This window comes from Pleurodeles waltl, chromosome 3_1 (assembly GCF_031143425.1).
Source record: "Pleurodeles waltl isolate 20211129_DDA chromosome 3_1, aPleWal1.hap1.20221129, whole genome shotgun sequence".
NCBI lineage: Eukaryota > Metazoa > Chordata > Amphibia > Caudata > Salamandridae > Pleurodeles > Pleurodeles waltl.
The window spans coordinates 149,957,843-149,983,343 of NC_090440.1; the positions used below are offsets into that span (position 1 = coordinate 149,957,843).

Sequence of the window (25,501 nt, forward strand, 5' to 3'; positions counted from 1 at the left end):
GGGAAATCTTGCCTGCTTTTCGACATCCATCAAGGTATTACCTTTCTATTTTTTTGTTGGGGGGTGGGGGGGCGGGGGGGCATTGTTATTATTTCAAGACCTTTTACACTAACTGCCTGACACAAGAAGAGACTAAACACCAGTATATTTTAAATCAGCTGGTCAGGGCCTCTTGTTTGTTTTGTCAAGTCACACAGAACCCACCCCACGATGGTTGAGTCGTTCCAAAATATTTTGACGGTTTACTTCATAGTGTGTTTTTTTTTTTTTGTACAATAATTTTTTTCTCCACTTTTTCATTATTTTATATGTACTTTGTTCTATTTTGGGAAACATCTTAAACATTTCTTTGCTCCTTACAGTGTTTTCCCCTTCATTAGGCTTGCATCACTTCCTTCTTAACCTTCCCCTGAAAAGCTCCCTTTACTTTCCTGGGCGGTGTTAATACCAAGTCAAAAGTCTCTTCAAGTCTAGTCAATTTCTAGTTTGTTTCAAATATAAGCCAGCCTCACAATTGTTAAATGTATTCAGTGATTTACCTGTCTTGATCTGACTCTCTTGCCTAACTTTCCAACGTTTTGTTCCTTGATGGAGACTTCAGCTATTTACTGTTAATTCAGGTTTGATTTCTGCTAAACGTAAGCTGCCGTATAACAATGATGAAAACTGATCTTCTCCCATGTTCTTTCCATCTTAATTGTTAGTTTCAGACTCACATTACCACAGATCTCAACTACATTCCTGATTTTCCGATAACTTTGTCTTATTATTTAAGGACATGAAAGACCAACCCTCTGTCCACCTATTTCTCTGTATGCTTTGTTGCACTCTTACCTGTGTCCCGTCTGCTCTTTTGGCATCTTGCCAGATCCATCCTAATTCTACACTTAAATGGGCCTCAATTGGTACTTCCGTTGCTACTATACCCTGGAGCAGAGGAGGATTTTAGGACTGACACCATCTGTAAGCTGCAGACTGTGTCCTGCATCTGATCTTCATATTGCTTATCTAGGGTCACCTTAGACGCCAGCCTGTGCTGTGCAGCCGTACTCACTCTTCACAGTCACACTGGTCCAGGGGGAAGAGTAATACAGGAAGGATGATCCTTCCAAGCCGCTGGTGAGCATGTTTCTGCTTCCCTTATCAAAGGTAGACATTACAGACTTAATACAAAGTGCTGGGTTCAGCATAAGCACACATGTCCATCTCTCATCAAATGAAGTAAATACTCTTAGATATAGAAGGTGGAGGAGCAGCCACCGGTGTAAAGTGATCTGCTCGTTTAGAAAAATGACCCACTGCAGGATTCACTCCACTGCCTGTTTATTAAGAACCTCTATGCTGCTCGATCACCCCACTAGCCACCCAAACCCCCTGCTTGTCCTCATGATATTTTTATAGTATTATATCTCCTCTGCTCCTAGTTTAAATCTTCGTAACTTTTTCCAGGATGTATTTGGGCTTTCTTGTGCCAGGTGATTATCAGTCTGACTTCTGTGAGTTTTGCCACAATTTACATTGCTTAGTTTTCACTCGTGAAATGGCTGGTGCTCTGTGATGAACAGTTTTGGAAATTGGGTCACTATTTGGCAGAGGTTTGCACCCTGCCCAAGTAGGGACTACAATCCTAGTCAGGGTAACAGATACACACCCTAAATTAACCTGCGCTCATCCGTTGGTAGCTTGGCACAGAACAACCAGGCTTAAGAGGCAATATGTAAAGTGTTTTTGCAACACTTAAATTACAGTAGCACAGTGAAAGACCCCACAAATAGACTCCACACCAATTTAGAAAAATAGAGAATATTTATCTGAGGACTTGTCACTTCTGTGTCTCTCTGAACCCAGTTGGATCCCTCAGGCTATACTTTCAGAGGCCACTGAGCTAACCCACAGGGAACCCTTCTCCTGGTCCGTGGACCCCATCTGTGCAGCACCTAACCTTAATTTGCTCACAGATGTATCACAGTGGGCACACAGTACCACCATGGCATCACTTGGTGGAAGTGACAAGACTCACCCATAGAGATAACCAATTTACCTTCTGAATCCACCTCCCAAATAAGGGAGATCAAGGCATGGTCTGTGGCCTGCCCCAGGGGACTTCTTACACCCAAGGCCACATTGCCCACTCCTGTAGAGTTCCCACCAGTGGATGGTTTCTTTGGACAGAGTCCCAGTGCTTGTGTCCTAGCTGAGAACAATCAAAGCAGCGGGGTTGGAAATGGGTTACCGGGGGCCCCTGCCCACCTGAACCTCCCTCCCCAGAAGGGATGTGGGAACCCTTTCCTTCCCCCTTACTCTGGGACTTGCTAGGGTCTCCCTTGACCTCCCCCTCACTAGGCTGGGGGAACTTGAACCACCATTCTAGGGGTCACTACCAGGTACCCTTTTATGGATCCTGGTGTTACCCCAGCAGTCTTGCTCCTTGGCAAGCTCTCCTGAGGTCAGTGAGATTGCTGTCAACAAGGTGATGGTGCAGATCTGGAAAACAAAGACTGAACAGATGCTCTGTTGCAAACAAATTGTACAACCTCTGATAATCTTTCACCTCACTGCCCCTCCCCCAACCATCCAGTGCCTTGCAAAAATAATCCACACAATCCACCCAGGTCTGTTGGGAAATCTTTTGACTATCCCTGAATTTCTACCTATATTTCTCTGGCAGCAAACCAAACTTCCCGATTAGGGCCTCCTTCATAGAGGGATACTTCATCGTGTCACTCCCTACTAGGGCCATAGAGCATCCCTCCCCTCACTAGACCTATATCTCCACAAACTAACTCCACTATCTGCTTCAGTAACCTTGTACATTTGCAGAGCAATTTTGTACGTCTCAAACCATCTGTCTGTCGTCTTCCACCACAAACTCAAACACCACAGTCCTGTCAGAGGGTACAGAGGAATTGCTGCCACCATCACTGCTGGAATCCACCTGTCTGGCCTTGATGTCCAGCTTTCTCAGGCTGAACTCCTGAGCTAGTATCAACTTTTTCTCTTTAATAGCCAATCTCTTTTGACTCGTCTCTATCTCCATGGCATGCCTTTTCTCCTCTAAGGTCTGTTTCTTCTTTTTCTCCACCTCCTCTATGGCCAGTTGCCTTTGTTTCTCTTCAGATTTGAGTTTTGCCCACTCAAATTTGAACTTTCTCTCCTCCCTACTGTCCTCCAGCTTCTTTGCGGACAGAGGCCTTTGAAGATCACAAGTTCCCTGCCCTTCCTTCCCTGGCTCCAGAGTCTACAGGGGGGTTATGCAGCCCTTTGTGTGGGAGGAGGCACAGCCCTATTCAGGTGTAAGTGAAGCAGTACTAAGCTCATCCCAGCTCCCCCCCCCCCCCCCCCCCCCAATAAAGCCAGTTAATGGCCCATTAAGTCACACCTTAGTTTCTATTGTGTGTGACTGTCTAGATGGAATGCACAAAGCCCAGCTTTCACCAACTCCAGTCATGTATTCAGATACAGGCTGAGGCACAGAATCGTAAAGTAAGAAAAGACCAACTTTCTAAAAGTGGCATTTTCAGACTTACAATTTAAAATCTGACTTCACCATAAGTTGTGATTTTAAAATGTGAGTCCAGAGACACCAAACTCGAAAACTTCTATCTTTTCCCAATTGGAAGTTACACTTTAAAAAGGCTACTGTAGTGGGTGGCACAATCAGTACTGTAGACCCACTACTAGCATTTAGTTCACTGGTCCTGGGGACATACCGCTAATTTTACTTAGGGACTTACAAGTGAATTAAATATGCCTGTTGTGGAGAAGCCAATTTTACTATGTTTATTGTACAGAAAACCTGCACTCTAGCACTGGTCGGCAATGGTAGAGTGCCCAGAATCCTACAACCAACAAAAACAAGGCGAGGAAAAGAGGAGGTGGAAGGCAAAACATCTGGGGATGACCCTGCAGAAAGGGCCATTTCCAACAAACCGCTTTTATAATATTTACTTTATAATCCCTAGTGTAGCAGTGCTTTAGCAAAGACGTAGTTACCTTAAATATTGCTACTTGCAGTAATGTGTCAAATTGTCACCTTCATCCCTCTTATAACTATATACTATACTGTATAAAAGATCATCTGGAACCTACTGCATTTGGACCTAGGAGGTTTAAGGCATTAGCAGTGCATATGCTGTGGCACCTTAGTTACTTACAGTCAGCTTTCCACACTGCTTCCCAAAGGTCACAGGAGTACTGTGCTCCCTATGGACCAGAGACCTCCTGTGGTCTGGGGACGTACTGAGCCACCTAAGGCGATGAGTTGTGTATTCCATCCTAAGGCCGGAACAGAAAGTGTGCTCTGGTGCCTGGGCCCCGCTGTGTTCCTAATAGCATGCTCCCCAGGGTAGCTACACAGAGGTTCTTCCCTGTGGCTCTGGCAGATTGTGTGCTCACTAAACTCTGCTATTTATGGCCATAGATAACCAGCGCTTTCTGTTGCATAGTTATGTCCCTTGCTCTTTAAAGGCCAGAACTAGGCTATAATGCAACCTTGACTAGGGACATGTTTGAAAACAGACCACGTAATGTACCCCATAAAGCTAAGCACTTACTCTGTCTCTTAAGGCCTAAATGTATATTGTGAGCCAACAGGCTTGTCATGCTTTTTAAACTCGAAACACATTTTCACCTTTCCAGAACGCAGAGACCTTCCACAGCCCTATGGCTCAAAACTCAATTGCTTTCTTTGAGGTATAAATGCAGTGTGTCTCCTAAGAGGTTAGTACCAGTGTGCTTTCTGAGCCTATAACCCTGTGCCCTTTCTCAGTACCCAAAAGTGTAATGCACCCCTTTTGTCCAGATGTAGAATGAGCACAGAGAGGATGTGGAGTATTTAGTGCTGTGTTCATTAGAAGATGCAGAAGCCTGCCAGTGTGAAGTTTGCCATCTGCAGAACATTCATGTTGATATTTATGTTCCTGCTCAGGTTCATCACCAGGGAGACCAGTTTCTAAAGTATGCCACAGCAGCTCACTCTGTTCTTTTTATTAGGGTCTCTGTAAGAAGGATCCAGTTGAGTGAGTGATTGTGATTGTGCTGGTTGCATGAGTGTAGGGTTGTTTTTGTACCTCTTTGTTCTAGCTCCATGCCATGTTTTACAATATCTATACCGAACATGGAATTTGCCTTGGAATGGTATTGAATATACTGTGTTATTGTTTTTTCAAGTCCAAGATGGCCCTGAGGCAGAAGTTTAACTGGAGCTGGTCTAGCTGGGTCCATAACTCAGCAGAAACTAAAAAAGTGACTTTTAAACTGGTCCCTATTGGGCACTATATTCAAATGCTTAACTTTTCAGGCAAAAACACTAATGGGTTTCTCAACAAAGACTGTAAAAACCCTCAGGTAATCCATGTGAGTTTTGCATTCCCTGTTTAGTTTTCACGTTTTATTCAATCTTGCATTCCTTAGGAATGTTTGCTATGCCCAGATGTTGAGTTTCGCAATAATTGTTCATGCCACATGCATCTCTAGTACAACATATAGGGTGAACTGAGTCATGAACTGAGTCACCTCTAGGTTCCGGAATGAGTGCAGGTTATGAGTGGGCAATTCATGACTGGCTTGATGAAGCACTTTGGAGCGGAGGCTTAAGGCAGTGCGAGTTCTTCTCAGTGCCCACAAGTGGATAATAAGGCGTACAGACTACAACAAGTCCAGTCCATGACCTTTTGCAGAGCACAGCAAGCGGTACACACTAATGTGTCAGTTGTAACTGTGATTATATGAGAAAATGTGACAAGGTAGTACACAACTCTCAAAACAGAGACAGCCAGAAAGGTGAGTTGTGGAGATGAAAGGAGGTATGCAAAGAAGGAGAGAGTGAAAAGGCTGTGCTGAAGAGGAAACGGATGATGTGTGAGAGATGCAGAGAGAGGATTTCAGAATGATGTGAGGAAAAAGGCCACAAGTGTCCAACAGAATGAGAGACTGCAGAGGAAAGTTGTGTGAAAGGAAGAGAGGGGGTGATTGAGACACTATAATGTTTAATTCACACTCTTGTATATTCGAAACTGAAACATTTTCAAGTGCAGCTATTCACATCAAAATCGATGTTACTTATTTATGGGACACTGCTAACAAGCACTGGCAGTTCCAATAGGTTTTTCTTGTTTTAGGCTTATGTCTGTTTTGATATGTATGGATGCATTTACAGAAAACGCTCAAAGAGGGATACAGATGCTGTGCATGGTGTACGCTATGTGAAGCACAGGATTGTAATTTACATATTTTAGGTCACACCCTTAATTACGTAGGCCACGCCTCTTGGAAAAGATTCCTAGTTATCCTTGTTTGGACTTGTTCCTTTTTAGAGCTCTCCCACCTTTTCCATCCCTCTGGAAGCACTGACACCAGGTTAGAATACGTGTAACAGCCATCTTGTTTTAATTGCTTTCACTAATGCGTGACAGAGCGGCCAGTGTAATTGATTTTGGGCTTGGGTTGGGAGTAACACTGTTGCGTCTCCCTGCACTCGCATCACAACGCTCATCATTGTAGGTTCAACTCTTAATATGATTCATTTACAATGCGTTCCAACAAAGAGGGCATTTTGGAGCAGTAAACAAATAATCAACTATCTGTAGTACTATTCCGATATAGCTGTCACATTTAGAGTAAGTGGGTGAACAGGTGGGAGGTTGCATGCTCTTGAGGGCTGATATATATATATATATATATATATATATATAAAAAAAAATAAAAAAAATTAGCACTTGCACACTCAGGACACCAGAAAAAGCAAAATAAAGTTTAATACAACACAACGCGTTTCGGCTGTCACAGCAGCCTTGCCCACGTGTATATATATATATATAATGACAAAAAGATGCTACAGTGACTGAAGGACTGCTCTGTTCATGTCTGATCCAATAAATGTGACCAAATATGTGATTCTTGACTATACTGTAACATTCTTCCTCATGCATCTGAATAGAGAGCGAAGATACTCTCACACAGAACATAGAAACACAGAATCAAACTAAAATACCAATGTGGGCTGATCCAAGATGTGGCTTACAATGCTTCATGGTAATGGCTAAATATCTCGGAGCCTAATAAACCAACGGCTGAAGGAGGCTGGCCAAAAGCCCAATTTATGTTTAGTTTTTAACTGAATAAAAGGCCGTGACTCGGCCCAGCCCAGGAGGAAGCTCCCCACTGCCAGGTCCCATGATGACATACAAGTTGATAGTACATTTCCAGTTGCTTTTCAAGTGCAACACGTGAGAAAATGTATAAATGGTTAAATTATACAGAATCGTAGTGGGTGTTGTGCTTGTCTTCTGCCGACAACAAAAGAGAGTCCTTTTCATGCATGCTTCACTTGGTCCTTCTTTTGTTGCATAGCTGGTCAAGCAGACAGTGCAATCAATCCGCGTCATCATACCTCTTGGACTCTGCCAAGAGGGGGTTACTCATTGTTCTGCTGCTGTTTCACCTCTGCAACGTTGACACAGGTCCTTAAAGGAATCCTCATGACCAAATATGTATGGATTGTTTTACTGTGTAATCACGGTTCCATGTGAAGCATAGGCCGAGCAACGCAGTGTCAGAAATACAGACTGACAGATATCAGTTGTACGTAAATAATGCCTTCCAAATGTGAGATGTTTTTTAAATTCCCATGTCATCCAAACTCTCTTTTTATTTAGTGTAAGAGTGTGTTACTTTAATTGTACTAAAGCTGTAACATTCGGTCTCAAGTGCTTGATGGTTCAGCTGTATCTCAAATATTTGAACTGATATCTAGGTATAGTTGAGATTATGTCAGTCTGTTTTTTTAGTTTGGATTTTGTAATCCTATTCTTAGTTTTTCACATGCTACCATAGCGAGACCAGGAAGATTGTGAACATTGTTTAGTATTACAAAGTGTGTTGATTATTATACCTTCATTACAAAACACACTATTAGCAATTCGCACAGTAAAAAAACACACACAAGTAACTGCAAGCCTGTGAGTGCCAAGACTACTTTGGGTAGATAGGAACTGGTGTAAGGGGGAGGACACCTAGGCAACCTCCACCCTTTCTGCATGCTTCCACAACTATAAGCAGAGGAATTATATTTTTTAAGCAAATGTAATTAAACATTTAAAATATGACACACTCATTGCTTATATCATTCATCGCTATTTTAATCTTTGACCTCTCAGTTTAGTGTTAGTGATCTCACATCTTTTTCTGAGTTCAGAAGTTTGTGGGAGAACCTATACTTCAGGTGTTTTGTTGTCTTCTAATTTTAACTGCGTGGAATTAGTTGCAAGTCATTATTTGATTAGAAACACTCAGTTAGGATCTGATCTTCGGAGAAGGGTGTGGGCAGGAATGAAGTACTGTCTATAGTGTCTTATGGCCAGAATAAAATTTCTTCATACAAGTTAAGGTCTTCAGATCCACTTTTAAAGCTTGACCTCTCGATTAAAACACGTTTGGTTGAAAAAATGTAATTTTGTCACAGAATCGTCCACAATGATAGCAATTACATTTTCTTACCTATCAGTGGCCAGTCCTACAAAACATGTTAAAAACTAATGATATAAAGATTAACATCTGCACGCTTAAATACTTTAAAAAATGCTCTGAGGTCATGTTGTTGTCTGCTCCTAAAGTACTGATACCTTTTCTCCCAGTGAACTGGCTCGATCACAGTCGAACCTTCAGAGAACAAGGGGTGGATGAAAATGAGACGCTGCTGCTCCGGCGGAAGTTCTTTTACTCTGACCAGAATGTTGATTCCAGAGATCCGGTCCAGCTGAATTTACTTTATGTTCAGGTACAGTAAGCGAGACCCAAATTGACTAGCATGAATGTGGTCCTCCTAAAGCGTCTGAGATAGAAGTCCACTGAACCTTCAAAGAGAGTTGAGCTGTACACCGCTGTTCGGTGTAGAAAGGCATTGCTGATATGTTAGAGTGGGATACCCTTAATTTAAGAAATTGGAATTACCAACCTAAAATACAACATTTCAACTTTGAACTGTGCATAGCGCACTCTAGGAAAATGGCTTGTAAAAATGTCCTGCACGTTGTTAACTTTTATGGATAGTACTGACTAAGCTGACGGTAATCCATTTCATACGCTGTTAAAGGGTTGTTTTGATAATTGTTAGATCAGATCCTCTTTCTTGCAAAATGGGTTATTACTATTCTCTATACTTGAAAAAGCTTTCCTTACATGGAAAGGCAATGTCAGTCCCGTGGCCTTGCGGACTGGAATGTCCTCTTGCTGTTTGCAAATCTGCATGTTCCATGTGAAAATGTATACTAAGGTTTATTTTCATTGTTTACTAACTGGGTTATCTGTAGGCGCCATGAATCATAGAACATTCAGAATTGTATGTTAAATACTTCAGTACTGTACCGTAAGAGGAGGGAAAGAAACCGCAGCAGTGACCATCCGCTGAAGTGCAATCAGTACCTTGGTTAAATACTATAGGGCCTCGTTTACAAAGCCCACGTGGCAGCATAAACCCTGTGATTCACAAAAATCACAGGGCTTGCAATGCAGAAGTGTTTTTTTAATGTACAAAAAATATTCTGACACGTTTTGATCTGTTCAAAGCCACAACTTGGAGGTGGCTTGAAAGTAGCGCCCCCTCCTATTTCCAGGTTGGAAAGAAAGGTATAAATGGTTTATGTTCAAAATTGTGGTTGCAACTTACTGACCCTCGAGTTGGGGTGGTAAGTGATCCGCAAAGGGGAATTGGGTGCCTTTATGCTCACTTTCACTTTAGGAATCTTGTTGGCAACTTCGGCGGGGGTGGGGGGAGGAGGCCGTGTTCTGGGGAACTGCTCCCCCTGAAATTTTCCAAAACTTTTTGTAATCTGCGCTTGATCCTTTAAGGAGAACAGGCTGCTATAACAATAAATAAATAATTAACTTCTACGTTCTAGGAGCCTGTCACAGTGGTGGTGATCTGCGGTCCCTTGCAGGCCACCATACCTTTGATTCCATCCAGTCACAGGCACTTACATAGGGTCGCAAATTGTGACCTGCCTATTGTATATTAGGCAGCTCTTTCTGTATTTTGTGAACCAATCTATTAGTACATAGCTCGGTTCACAAAATACTATTCAATTTGCCAAAAGTCGTTGCACAATTTGCATTTTTTGCTAATGTTATAATAGTACATGAGGCGCATAGACGACAGAAGTATAGATTTTAAAGGTAGGCTACAAAGATAAAGAACAGTCAAATTAAAACCGTCTCTGAAAAGGTTGACTAAAAAGGTTGCTTTTTCCTCTTCCGACAGTGTCAGGCCAAGATCGCTTGACACATACCTGGTTAAGGGATAATTGTGCTTGTATATTTGGGAGCAAGTGCTTAATGGTGGGATTTAGGTACATGTGGGGATATTTTTTGTAGACATTTTTGTATGTCCTTAATTTTTACAATCTACATTTTTATATTCCTTATTTTTGAATTGTAAATATTTGTATATTTTATTGCCATATACTGTATTGCACACATAGATCCTAGACTATGCACAGTGTGATTTTCTAACGATCATCGGTCTTGGATTTCACCACCTTGGTGCCCACAGGGTGCACGCTCTTTACTACAGAGAGAATCCCTGAAGACACTGGTGCAGTAGAAGAGCGTCACTATACTGTAACAATAGTGTAGTTATGACGTGGATAGGATGAAGAGAGTTGAGCCTGCTCACCAGTGACCTCTTGCGATAAGTCTTCCGTCCAGTTGCAGTTACTAACATACTTAAATGTGGATGGGTAGTCTCTGAACAATTATTATTTTGCTTAGCAAACAGACTGGAGAACAGAAGAGACATTTGTGAAGAGGAAATTCATGTTGATTTTTTTTTTTTTAAACTATAGAAAAGAGATCATTTCCAGATAAAATGAGCTATTATTTTTCAGGCTCGCGATGACATTCTGAATGGCTCCCATCCCGTCTCCTTCGAGAAGGCCTGCGAGTTTGGTGGAATCCAGGCACAGATCCAGTTTGGGCCTCACGTGGAGCACAAGCATAAGCCCGGCTTTCTGGAGTAGGTACCAACCTTTGAGAGTGCCAGCTGCTTTTTGGGGACTGTTTGTGATGTGTCTCACAAAAGCGCCAGATGTACATTTTCGCCTTTGTTGCTGCAGTGCCAGGAGTGCAAGTCAGTCAGTGCTGCTTCTTAAGTGCATTCTTGGCAGTGTCTTTTCCTGAAAGAGACATCTTGCATTTATTGAAAGGCTTCTAAAGTGACAGTTAAAAGATGATTGTTTGCATTCAACTTTACTGCATTACAGGATACATATCTCTTCTGTAGAGGACAGGAAAGCTGTTCTTTGATAAGTTTTCACAGTTTTACAGATATTTGTATTTTTAATAGTTTTTCTTCGGCTCATTGGCATATGGGGCCTCACACATTTTAAAACTTAAGTAAAAATAATTTCGCTGGCATAGATTCTTGTCTCCTTCCCATATTTTTCCTTCATGATTTTATTTTCAAGTATATTTTGGAGCAGTCTGCTCGTGTACAAGGAAACTTTTATCAACACCGTTGCATTGAAATGAGATTCTTCGCCAAATTCATTTGTTTTTGGAGGGCGTGTGTGCTTATTTTGTGTGCAAATTCGGTGTCTTAATTAGAGCCGATGACCTCTCAGTTGGCTTATGTGCAGGGAAAATTCAGTTCTTTTAGATAAGGGGTACAATGCCTTCGGTGACTGGCCGTCAACCAGAGGACCATTCAAGAATTATCCATTACTACTTGGCTCCACTGCACTCAAATCTGGCCTGGATAAGAGATCACATAAGGGGTATATGTATATCTAATCATGATTGCACCTGGTTCTGTTAACTATAGCTTCTCTTGAAATCCCAGTCATTAAAGCTTCACTAACTCTAAATTCTGGCCGTCAAGTCACTTTGAATCAGTGACTCGGTCCCTTGTCGTCTCCCTTCTCCATTACATTTCCACGATTCATGGGTCTACGCTTGTTGTTTTCTGTCTCTACTGCGCGGAAAGAGCTTTTGAGGCCAAACAGGGAGAACACACAAAAATGGTAAGAGAAAAAAAAAACAATAACCAAGAAAGGGGCGAAGGCGTATGGGGCAGGTTTTGTTAGTTTGGAAAATAAGGGGGGTGGGTAAAAGTCTCTCAGGGAACGCTAAGCTTGAACTCATGGGTTAGTACTCAAGAGGAAGGGCAGGAATTGGAGGGCAAACCCCACTGCTAAGAGTGTGTATCAAAATAAAGAGCGAAAACTTAGAGGAGGCGTTCTGGGAGCATTGTTAAGGTCAGATGGAAGAGACCATGACTGGGTGCAACAGTGGGGAACAATGAAGGCAGGAAAAAAGAAACCTGCAGGCATTTTTCACCAAGCATGGCTTTCCTCAGTTTTTTTCCATCGGCCGGTTGACTTATTTTCATGGGAAAAAGTCAGAAGAAACTGGTTCTAAGGAAAGGTGTTGTGAGAACCTGTTGCACCGGGTTTCTTTTCGAAAGTGCATATAACTACTGCAAGCTCACGCCAATCAACAGCGGACTCAACTGGCTCCTGACATCTCCAGGTATTATCCTAATACAGGAGCATCGTACACAGACGTCCATGATCCTACTCCTGCTAGTAATCATTGTTACCATCGCTGCTCATTGAACATTTACTCCACAATATTACAAAGTCAGCATCCCAGAGAGTGACTAGAGGGAAGCGCAAATGGTGGTTTGTGAGAAGAACTGGACAGCTGCTAAATGTCCAGCAGCCAAGTCATATTAAAGTGAGAAGCATTCTACATATGGGGGGACTTTGAAGTGAAAAATACTTAGGAAGATGAAGAAGTAAACATGCCATAAAGTGTGCAATGCAGGAAAACAGTGAGCAGAATCTGACTTTTTTTGTGCACGAATATCTCCATGGATTACTTCCCCCCCCCCCCCCCCCCCCCCCCCCCCCCGGCCGTTGTGCTTTGCACTGAAACTGAGATGATGTGCCTGAGTGCGACCATGGACCTCAAGATGCCGTGTTCACCAGGTACAAAACCGTGGAGTTTATTAACGCAAACATATATGTCTTGGGAGAAAAGAGCATGCTCTTTTAAACTATGTGAAGACATTATTAGCTATCTTAAAGGTTGTGCACAAAAAGTTCAACAAAAAGGGTAAAACAATGTTGACAGAAAAGTCTAAATTAAATGTCATTGATGTAAGTTTTGGACAATGAAAACGTCCTGCAAATAATTGTATAATACTCTGCTAGAAGCAAAAAAAAATCGATGAGCTAGTTATTTGAAACGTTTGTCCTTCCAGCAGTGTATGGTAATTTTATCATCATGTGAAAAAGGTGTAATTCTAAAAGAGTCACGTGCAAACAGGCAATATCATACTTCTGAGTATTCCTACAGCTGCAGACAGTGAACCTGGGGTCCATATATTTGTTTGTAGGAGATATCTTGGTCAAAACCTAGAGCTCACAGGAAGATAGCATCAAGATAAAGGATGGAGCCTGCCGTCCAAAAGGGAGACAGGCCATCTCCCGGAGCAGGAAAAAGATGTGGCTGATATCTATAGGGAGGACGTTAAGTAACTGCAATCAAAAGACCCCCTTTTAAGGAGTAAATATTCAATAACAAAGTAAAGCAAGAATTTAAATAATTGTCGTTGATCAGTAAATCTGTCTGCCTGGCACTGGGCCAACCCTGAAGGTGTGCCACGTGGGGCAAGATTATCTCTATTTGATCTACATCAGAGGTGTTCCCTCAAAACTTAAAAAAGGGGCTCAACCCTGTAGTTTAGACTTCTACCTTTGCTCTATTGTCTATTCTGCTACATTCCTGTTACTTCCTTTAACTACATCTTAGCTGCTGGGAATAAACACCTTCCCTGAATCGCTAATCAGCACACTGCATGAGCAAGCTTGACTACTGTGAAGATCTGCTAGTAGGCATTGACAGTGTTTTTGTCCCATGAACACACTCTTCTTTGCTACGTACACACTTTTCAACCTCTACATAGGGACCCACGTTCCCTTGCCGCCGCAGAACACTTTTTTAAATTCACGGTTATGTTCAAGGCAAGAGATAGCACCCTCAGCCTCCTGTCCTTTCCCATAATCCTTCATACTGCATCCTTATAATGTACTCTGATTGGCTCATCATCCCAGGAGCATTGTGTGCTCCATTCTTTAAGCCAAGAGCACCTACTATTCGCAATATTATTAGTATTTTATTAATGTATTTGGTTTTTTGATAGGCCAGGGTTTCAATATTATTACAGCAAACAGTATAAGACGCAGAGCGTGTACCTAACAATAAATAATAGCAAACAATGCAGGAGCCACCACCAATCACACGCAGTATTATTATTATGATTATTGTTATTATTGTAAATAATATGATTGTAAGTAATAATATTATTGTAAGTATTATTATTAACCCCTTACCTATGGGTGATGACGACTGCCTGACACTGGTGAGGGTTAGAAAGTTACCCCTGGTGCTCTGCACCAGTGGGGTTCCCTTTATTACCCCCATGCTCTGGCCGCTCTGCATGAGCTTCCTGAGTAGCTTGAGGTTTTTTTGTGTATGAAATGACAGATCAGCGCAGAGTGTGCTTATGTGCTTACGTTATTATGAACAAAAGTGAAAGTAAAACGAGCCATATGGTCCGTTTCACTTTCACTGAATCTGCTGGGAGGATATTGCAACCCCTGAGCACAGATTCTTATGGGAGAGGTATTGTTGTAAAGGGGAGAACTTCTCCTTTCCAATGGCACCTCTGACCAGCGGATCCCTGCTTGGGGATCGCCACAAGAGAGCAAACGCCAAGCTGGGATCCACCCACTAGACACCAGGGAAAGAGGAAACGACTCTTTGTGCAAGGGCTGGTGCTCACCCTTAATTATTTTTATATTTAAATCTTTCTTCCTCCCCGGGGGGGAGGAGGGGGTATGCGGGGGTAATTACCCCTGATCTGACCACTTCGTGGACCAGATGCCCACTAGACACCAGGGAATTGTATTTTTTTTTAAATATAGGATTGGGCATTGCCCACATGGGCATGCCCCACACCAACTAAATGGGGCAAGTCCTTCTGCCCCTCTTGCATCGCAGATTGGGGTAATTACTCCCGATCTACCCCTCCCCGTGTCAGGGGACAGAAAGCCCACCAGAAGCCAGGGATTTTTGCTGAGAATGGGCATAGCTATGCCCCCACCCCAAGTAAATGAAGCAACAGTCTTTCTGCCTCACATTAGGATAATTACCCTGTTCTAAACCCCAGAAAGGCAGAAAGCCCATTATACCTCAAGGTAAGTTTTTATTTTTTTTATTTTTTATGTTTTACTCAAATCCCACCCTAACTAAAGGGAGCAACACACTTTCTGCCCCCATCTCCCAGGGGTAGCTTGTATCCCCCCAGGGAGGACAGAAAGCCCACTAGATGCCAGGGATGTTTTTTTTTTTAATGTAGGAATCTGTGGCTGACCGGAATCGGCATAGCCATACCCCACCCCCACCCCCTACATTTCTGTGAGGAAAACTTCAGGAATCTGCGGGTAGCCACACATTTCTTACCACACAGCATTCTTCCAAGTCTCCTGCTAAAAATGGTACCTTGTGTGGATGAGACAAGAAACCTTGATAGAAAAGGCCCTGAAGTGCTACTTGGGGAGATTAGCAATAGGGGTAGCTGCAGGATTTGGGGCCATGCTTGACTGCCACCTATGGAAACCTACCAACCCATACATTTTTGAAAAGTAAACAACTAAGGGATTCCAGAGTGGTGTGTATTGTGTGAATCCCGTGGGGTTTTCTTACCCACAATGTTTTGCCAAAATCACACATTTTCCTTGCCATTCTGTGATGTAAACTTCCAGAATCCTCAGGAATCCCCCAAATTCCTACAACCTAGCATTGCCCCACTTGTGCCGATAAAAATGCTACACCACTTGTGTGGTTTGGCCTGGTTCCAGTGACAGGAACAGATCAAAATGCAGACAATGCTCCTAAGTCTCCACGCACAGGCTCCATTGACATTGGTTTGATCCGTTCCTGATGCCAGCAATAGTCCCATACACACAAGTAGGTAAATGTTTTTGTGGGGTAATGCTGAGTGGTAAGGAAATTTTGTGGAATCTTGCGGATTCCAGATGTTTCCATAACAGAAATGTAAGGAAAATGCGTGATTTCAGCCTAACTGTGAGGTTTGCAGGGCATTGTGGGTAAAAAAAAACTCATGGGTTCCACGCAAGTCACCCCATCCTGTATTCCCCTGGGTGTCTGGTTTTAAAATTGTTCAGGTTTGCTATGTTTACCTAAGTGTCAGCTCAGCTGGGGCCAGAAATCCACAGCTACCCGCTTCCCAAAAATGGGTCAGGTTTGAGAGGAAAAATGTGATTTATGCATGTTGTGTTTTGGGCTGTTTTCTATCATGGGCTCTACGCCTACTCACAAGTGAGGTACTATTTTTATCAGAAGACCTGGGGGAGTGCTGGGTGGAAGGACGTTTGCGGCTTCCCGCACATTCCAGAACTTTCCATCACAGAAATGTGAGGGAAATGTGTTTTTTAGTCAAAGTTTGAGGTTTGCAAGGGATTCTGGATATAACAGCCTGGTGAGAGCCACACCAGTCACCTAATCCTGTATTCCCCTAGGTGTCCACAAACCCTGGGTACCTTTAGAATCCCCCGAATGTTGGAGATAAAGGACACAAATTTGGTGTGGATAACTTATGTGGACAAAACGTTATTGAGGCCCACTCACAAACTACCCTAAATAGCCAAGCTAATAGGTCAGCACAGCGGGGGGCAGCTAAGCGGTTAATGGCATTATTGTAATTGTCATTAATATTATTATACGCTTATTCAGTAAGGCATCACAGAGCTAGGACAATCCAAGCCAAAAAAACAATGCTATACATAACATTTAACTTGAAACAATCCTTACTCACAAAAGCATAATATACTCCAGCCCTGTAGGCAATCTCTTCCTGGAAGGGGCCAGAGTCACAGTATCTACTCTGTTAGACTAAGACTTTGGTAAAAGGTAAGTCTGGACCGCTATTCTAAAAATATAACAATTATTAATTGCTCAGATATTTGGTTGAAGATTCTTCCAAACAGGGCCGGCTTTAGCGTTGGTGGCGCCCTGTGCGACAGTCTTTTTTTGGTGCCCCCACCCCATGACCACCTCCTCAGATCCCTCACTACCACCAGGCAAATGTGCCCCTCATCTCTCCATAGCCGCCCTATGAGACGCATTCATTTGTTTTTAAAGTGCTTGTAAAGGCTGGCTTTACTAATCCACTCAGCTAACCACACAAAATATAATTCTGTTCTTTGCAGCAGGCACATTAACCCTCTTCTCTACTTAATGGAGAGTCAAAGCTGCCCCTGTACTAAAATCCCATCTCTGGACGCACAAGAAACTTTTCAGCAGGTGCTTTTAAATCACAAGTTTCGTAAGTGATTGCTAAAAACAGCGCCCCCTGAGGTCAGCACCCGGTGCGATCGCACCGCCCTAGAGCCGGCCCTGCTTCCAGATCCTTGAAACAACAAGCTGTAAACATCTTCCACCGGTTCAAGCTTTACGGATCTTCTTCACTTTGGTAAGCAAAGCAGTGCTTGATCGCAGCGTTCCTACAAGGCAATATGAAACAGTCAGCTCAGTTTTATAGAAAGCTCTGTGCACAAGGCAAGCACTTTTTCATTCAATCCTTTTCTCAATGGGCATCCAGCCCAATTTTTCTTTGAATCCTCACATAACGCATTTTTGCCTGCTCCAAGTGCCCCACCTCTTACTCATCACTGACCTGGACCTTTTCCCCCATCTCACATTTTACAGGTCCGACCACAGGAAGCTCATTCCTCACCAGTCATCTTCTGCTTCCTAACTCTCCTCTGCATATGCACTTCCAGGATACAGTCTGCAGTACTTCATTTGTAGAATAATAATTCCGGTGCTCAAACCTCTGCTCCCTGGTGCTATTAAAAGTTGGCTCCCCGAATACCAATGCTGCTTAGTCTTGAATTCACTTCAGGCATCTCTAATCTACTACCACTGACGCTTTATCTCACTCTTGCCGGTCCCTGCTTTCTCCCTTTGTGTATGTTTTTTCATCTTTTTCTTCCCTCTACTTTCCCATTTGTGTGTTTTTTCCCCTCGCTTGCTCGTGGGCAGTATCTGATGAGGCAAAACGTGCAAGTACCCAAAAAGAGTTGGAAAAAGTGCAGGCCCCAAAAATGAGTGTCAATGGGCCCGAATGGCAACTGTCAGCTCAAATATAGCAGTGAGTAGCTGCAACTTTTCTTGTTCTGATGCTTCAGTTTTATTATATTACAAATTATTGAATGTGAAGAACTATTGCTGTGGATCTTTGTCTCCCTGCATTCCTATTCCATTATTCGGCTGTTAGCTAGAAGAGAAGTTTTGGTAAGCGATTCATAAAAAAAATCAAACTTTTTTCGCTGTTAACTAAATGCAGAACAATAAAATGTTTTCGAATTTTATGAGAAAGTTAGGCATAATACTGCCACTTTCAAAACTTGTTTAAAACTTTGTTTAAAAGCAGTTTGGGAAGTAGACAAGCTGTGTTAGTCAGGAATTTTTGTCTCTCCATTTGGTGGACCATCCAATGTTTCTGACGGTTGTGGAGAGCAACCAATATAACTAGTGAAAAAACTCTGGCCTTTGAAAAGAGTGTGGTGGTCCACTGATGGTGTGTGGTTTTAGCACAAACATATATATTTGTTAATTTTGTCTTTTACAGTTTAAAGGAATTCCTGCCTAAAGAATACATCAAACAGAGGGGGTCTGAGAAGAGAATTTTCCAGGTAAATAAATCCTATGTATTCTGTTTGTATAATGCCAACAAAACCATGTACATGTTGTTTTCTATAATTTGTTGTTGGATTTATCAGCTGGAAGTTTAGATTAGTTCATTGGAAATTATACAGGAAGACAACCTTCTGTTGTGTACAGTGCCATTGAGTTTTTACCACACTTGGAAAAGGGGGAAGGATGCAGCTCACATTACATACTTGCTCCAAAGACGATTGGAGAACTCAGGCCCCTTTAGCCTTCATCCACCTTAATGCCCATCTGAGCAAAGGACAGGTTTAAAATTATCACTCTGGCTCAGATACTATCAGCTCTGGACCCAGCTGACTGGGCAACGCCCTTCGCCCTTGGATTTGCTGGATGCTTATTTTCATATAATTGTTCCCATGTCTCACAAACATTACCTGTGGTTCAGGTTGGCCAGGAACACTTCCGATTTCTTTGATCCTCTTTGGACTTACCATGGTCGCTTGGGTGTTCACAAAAGTAATAGCATTACCCGCTGCCTATAGTCAGAGATCAAGGGTATACGTGTACCTGTATGTTGACGATGGGCTACTGAAGGCAGGTTCTCCACAGTCAGTCATAGATTACCTCCATTTGATGGACGAACTCCATACATTGTTGATTTGCACCATCAATGACTCACAAAAGGTGATGGGAGGAATGCTTACAATTTATCTAAGCACTGATGTTTGGGGTAATATTCCAAACCATAATTCTTTTGCCCACCATGCCACCTCAGTTTGGACACAGCCATTTGCAAATCAATCTTGACCCTGCTCCAGGAGGAGGAGTCCTGGCCAGGTCCTCCCTGATCCACAACACAACCAACCCACTGCTGGTTTCGTCCAGATTGAGGCTCTTCAGTAAGGTGCAGCTTGGTCCCAGTGGAACAGTGGTGTCTGGGCATACTCTTGCCACTCAGGGTTTTACATCAAACATACAAAAGGTGATGGGAGGAATGCTTGCAATTATTCTAACCAATGAGAGTCTCTTTGGGCAGCATTCCAAACCATTGTTCTTTTGCCCACCATGCCACTGCAGTTTGAACCCAGCCATCCGCACATAAGTCTTGACTCTGCTGTAATAGGAGCAGCCCAGCTTGAACACCAGACTAGGTCCTCCCTGAACCAGAACACAAGCAATCCAAGACCAGTGATTAAACTTATTGCAAACATTCCTCCTATTGTCTTTTATGACCGAACTTAGGCAGCATGGTGGGCACAAGAATGATGGGTTGGAATGCTACCACGAGTGATTGCCAGTATTTATATTTATTGTATGCAATAAACGGTCACATGCATCCTCAGTGTTGGAAATGGAGTCTCTAGTTGGCAGTGGTTTGCACCCTTTTCAGGTTGGGACCCTCACTCTAGTCGGGGTAAGGGAGCCACACAGCTAAGATAACCTCTGCCTACCCCCTTGGCTCAAGCAGTCAGGCTTATCAGTTTAGAGAAATAACCAATATTTATCTGAGCAAAACAACAAAAATCTAAACTTTCAAAGATAAATCCTTAGTATAGCACTTAGAAACACAGTAGCACCAATGGGGGCTATCACCGCTACTTGATGGAGTCGCTTCCAACAGTCCGATGGCACTCCTGAGGGATTGCAGGCAGGTCACTGAGTTGCACTTACCCCAGGTACAGTGCCTTGGAAAACGCTGAAGAAACAAAGATGTTGCATGGAGTCGAGGAGGGGGGGCGTTGCTGGAGCCGGTACGGCATTGGTTTCTTACTGCTACCGGGGAGGTGATGCGTTGGTTCCTTACTGCTAGGCAGGGGAGGTGAGGCAATGGTTCCTTACAGGTGCAGGGGAGGTGATGCGGTGTTGGTGGCGCGGCGTCGGTTCCTTGCGATAATTTGGGGTCGATGAATCCAGCAGGTCAAGATGTAAGGCGTCAACTTTGCGGTGCGGCGATCACACCATGGGGCTGCAGGTGCTGCAGCTGAGTTGGGTGTCATGGACGTCGGTGACACAGCACTCTGGACTCACGTTGTGGTGGGACTTAGGAGGTACTGCAGCAGCGTTGGGCCTGCATTGTAGGTCATGGTTGTTGCAGTCAGCGAGGACCATGGCTCCCGTGCAGGCAGCGGCGTGGGGTCAGAGAGCGTACCACTTCCGAAGTCGTTCTGGAAGTCGATGCACTAGTTTCTACAATTTTGCACCACAGCTCACTCCCAATGGCTCATTAACTGGATTCTGCACCAATTGGCAAGTCAGGACTCTCAGCAATAGAGCCCAGGCGCTGGCAGGTGAAGGCTTTAATGTCCCTGAGACTCCTCAACAGGAGGTAACCTCAGACCAAGCCCTTGGAGAACCTTTGAAAGCAGGATGTAGAAAGCCAAGTCTGGTTGTTTCACTCCCAGGACAGAAACAGCAAGCAGCAGGCCAGCACAACAAAGCAAAAGGCATAGCGGCAGTCCCTCTTACAGCATCCAGCTCTTTTTCCTGGCCGAATTTCCTCAGGATTCTAAGTATGTGGTGTCAGAGGTTCAGTACTTTTATCCATTTCTGTCTTTGAAGTAGGCAAACTTCAAAGAGAAGTCTCTGTAGTGCACAAGACCCTGCCTTTCCCCGCCCTAGCCCCAAACACACTCCAGGAGATTGGAGACTGCTTTGTGTGAGGAAAGTCACAGCCCTATTCAGGTGCAAGTGTCAGCTCCTCCCACCACTCTAGCTCAGGAAGACCCATCAGCCTGGTGTTTATGCAGGGCACACCTCAACTCCCTTTGACTGTCTAAAATGAATGCACAAACAGCCTGTCACCCTGACCCAGAAGTGTATTCAACAGACAGGCAGAGGTGCAGAATGGTTAAGCAAAAAAATGCCCACTTTCTGAAAGTGGCATTTTCAAACTTACAATTCAAAAAACAACTTAACCAAAAGATTTATTTTTGAATTGTGAGCTCAGAGACCCCAAACTCCATAACTCTATCTGCTCCCTATGGAAAATTACACTTAAAATAAATTTCAAAGCAACTCCTATGTTACCCTATGTGAGAGATGGGCCTTGCAATAGTGAAAAACAAATTTAGCAGTATTTCACTCAGGACATGTAAAGCACACCAGTATATGTATTGCCTTTTAAATACACTGCACCCTGCTCATAGGGCTGTCTTGGGCCTACTTTAGGGGGTGAAGTACATGTAGTAAAAAGGACGGTTTGGGCCTGGCAAGTGGGTGCACTTGCCAGGTTGACATGGGAGTATAAAATTGCACCCACAGGCACTGCAATGGCAGGCCTGAGACTTGTTTGCAGGGCTACTTATGTGGGTGGTACAATCAGTGCTGCAGGCTCACTAGTAGCATTTGATTTACAGGCCCTGGGCACACCTGGTGCACTATACTAGGGACTTAGTAGTAAATCAAGTATGCCAAGCAGGGATAAATCAATCACAAATACAATTTAAATTGGGAGCATATGTACTTTAGCACTGGTTAGGAGTGGTAACATGCCCAGAGTCTTAAAGCCAACAAAAGCAGCCCAGAAATAATAGGAGAATAATACAAATGTTTGGGGATAATCCAGCCAAAAGGGCCAGGTCCAACACTCAGTCTGTATTTTATATAGGAAACTACTTATGCACTTTTACCATCCAAAGAAATTGTCTGTTGGTTGTCAAAAGATAGCATTTATGGATACCAAAGTGAGATGCATTTATGCACGCCTAAATGCACCCAAACGAATAATAAAACGCATGTGTCTATATGCCTCTCCCATTCAGTTTGGTGATATGCTAATGGCAAATTGATGGTACTAAACTACTCTGCCTTCCCCATAGTCGTAAAAACAATTGTCAAACTAGGTTGAGGGTGTCCATACACCAAAATGACCATATTGACATCTCTGTAATCCACACACATTCACAATGACTTTGAATCGTCAGGTTTTCTGGCATGAACAATAGGACTCAGAGATTGAAATGCTTCCACTCTATCCCTCCAGCACTCAAGAATTCCTCCAACACTTCTTTAAATTGATCCATTATTAATTTATTTTAAGATTCTTTTTATTGATTTGTCATTTGTTCAAACCACACATAGACATTATCATACTCCAGAGACGTGCTAGGATTAAAACATGTATGAAGTGGCATATTGTTCGAGACTTAAGTAATTTATAGGACTGATGAACAGGTAAAAACATGTGGGGAGGTCGGCAGTTTAGGACATTGCAAGGCTACAATCAGACATCAATAACCAGGAAGCAGTAAAGTATGGGTCTCTCGTGTGGATAGGACAGTAATAGATACGTCGAGTTCTGGGTTGCCCAGGCTCAGAAGATAGTTTCTAAGCGGTTGCCATATGTCCTTTGGCCGGAACGTGGATGGTTGCCAAGAAACATACAGTTCACTAGTAGTATCACAATATATGAGACTGTTCAGCCAACTTTCATTGTGGGTAGTAACGTGGAGCCCCAGTGTAAAACTATCTCCCTCTTAGCCTACAATAAAGCAATAGCTGTAAATCACCTCATGGGTTTAGAGATGTCTTCAGCATGGTCCAGCAATGCCGTTAAAGGGACAAGCGTGAGGGGGATGTCTAGTATCAAGGTAAGTTGGCGAAAAACATCCCTAGTACGCCGCTATAGTCTCACAGGTCCAGGCCATATGAGCAAAGTCTACAGTAGCTACTCCACGTTTTGGGCAGTTAGAGGAAAGTGTGGAGTCCAGCGTGGCAATGGCAGCAGGTGTCATATGGGCTCTAAGCAGAAATTTGTGATGTCTTAATTTATCAAGGTGGTTGAGGGAGACATAGTGTGTTTGAGTGCAACAGGCATACCACACCTTATCTGGTAATGGGTATTCCAAATCTGCCTCCCACGCCCCTACACGCCCTGATTGCGAATCAGGAGGAGGCCAAGGCATGTGCGATATAGTTTGGATAGCAACCCAGCTCCTGTGTCTTCTGCAATGATCAGTGTAAGTGCCGGGAATTCCTCCAGTGCCAACGGATACGTGGGTAGTAGGGCTTGTACCGCATTCTGGATGCAATGTAGTATAAAGTGGTCCATGTATGTAGCGGAATCGTTCATTGTCCGTCCAAGAAAACACATGGCCCCCACAACTGTGAAGATTTAAGGAGGAAAGCGTTCACTTAACCAAACTCTCCCTGGTAATTGTAAGCCATGTGTTATCTGCCAAGGGAATCGCAGGGGAGTACAGCAGGCCGCATACTAATAGACAAGCCAATTTGCGCCAGGTCCAACTAGTCTTAAAGAGTGTTTATATGTCTGTTGGATCCATAGGCTGGCCGGTCACGAGCAGCGCATGCAGTGGAGTGGGGGGCAGCTAAGTCTTTCTCAGTTATGGCATATGGTAAATGGGTGTCTGCATGGTGCCAGTGGTATGCTTAGTGGCTCTGTGTCGTCAGATAGAAGAGCTGAAAGTTAGGAACCCCAAACCCACTGCACTTATTGGAGCATCAAGATCTCCCAGTGAAGCGGGGGCATCTCTCTGCCCATACCAGCCACAACAGTGAACTCCTGAGGGTTGCAAAAAATGAGTTGGTGATTGGGATGGGTATATGCATAAATAGGTACAAGAAGCACTGCAGAACCACCATCCTGATAATTGCAATGCGGCCAGCCATAGAGAGGGGGAGCCGTATCCAGTGGTCAATCTGTGTGTTCAATTTATCAATGGCGGAACCGTAATTTAATCTGATAACCTGTTCCCTGTCCCGGTGGATATGTATTCCCAGATTCTTGATGTCGTCTCCACACCAAGTGAGGGGGGACTCGCAACAAACAGGAGTCGTCACCTCAGTAAGGTTAAACTGACTTAGTCCAATTGATATGCAACCCAAAATGGGTTATCTCCTGTAGGACCGGTACCGAGTAGTCCGCTGGATGTCTCAGAAAGGGCAGAATATTGTCTGCGCATAGAGGTAGATTAACAGTGAGCCAGATATAAACTGCAGCCCCTTATGTAAATGTCTCTCCTGCAGATGTTGCACAAGGAGATCCATTGCAATAGTTAAAAGTAGAAAGTAGAGGTGACAAGGGCCATCCCTGTCAGGTGCCCCTAGCGATGGAGAACGCAGGAGTTAAGTTGCCATTAATCGTATTGCGAGGAGCTGGATGGGGGTAAAATTAGCACGGTCCAGCTACTCTGAGAGTAGTATCGCTCCACAAATAGTCACATGCAGCCAGTGAATGTTGTTCCAGCAATGCCTATTATATGTTTGATTGCGCCATCCTCTTGCTTCAAGGTCCTCATTCTTAATCGCAACTGACAGTGTTCTGGTCTATAACTTTTCCAGTCTCTTGTCCATTTTAGCTGTGTGATCGTTGAGCTTTGAAATTCGCTCCTCCGCATTCTCCAGTCTAGTGCCCTGTTGATCCTGGCGTTCTCAGGGTATGGCGTAGTGAAGGGCAGAGTTGTAATAAAAGCAGTTCGAAGGGGTGTGTGGGATGCAGTCTCTTCATGTGGTAGCGGTGTGGTGCAAGGATGGTAGGCCGGTCCCATACAGGGGAGGGCAGAACGTGTATTTAAGTCAGGGCGCACCGCGCGACCCACTCACCTCGGTACATCGGAAGCACCTCATTCGGCGATGTACGGGAGCAAATCTGACAGAGCTGTAACGCCATGTGGCCATTTTGGTCGCCGGTGTATCCACGCCCCTGATCCATTGTTTTTAATACTATCCTAAGTACTTTGTGCGCCACTGGTTTCATCCCTCTTTTCAGAACAACCCAATGCTTCAG

The 25,501-nt window shown here is 43.6% G+C and overlaps 1 protein-coding gene across 6 annotated transcripts in view; it reads left to right on the plus strand.

The window, feature by feature from the left end:
- The window catches only part of TLN2 (talin 2), a 1,094,076-nt gene that overhangs the window by 574,291 nt on the left and 494,284 nt on the right, over window positions 1-25,501 (plus strand). For all 6 annotated transcript variants that reach the window (XM_069221982.1, XM_069221985.1, XM_069221980.1 and 3 more), the window contains 3 exons: window positions 8,634-8,776; window positions 10,881-11,008; window positions 18,716-18,779. In XM_069221982.1, the coding sequence (XP_069078083.1) occupies window positions 8,634-8,776; window positions 10,881-11,008; window positions 18,716-18,779 (335 nt within the window). The remainder of the gene's footprint in view (window positions 1-8,633; window positions 8,777-10,880; window positions 11,009-18,715; window positions 18,780-25,501) is intronic.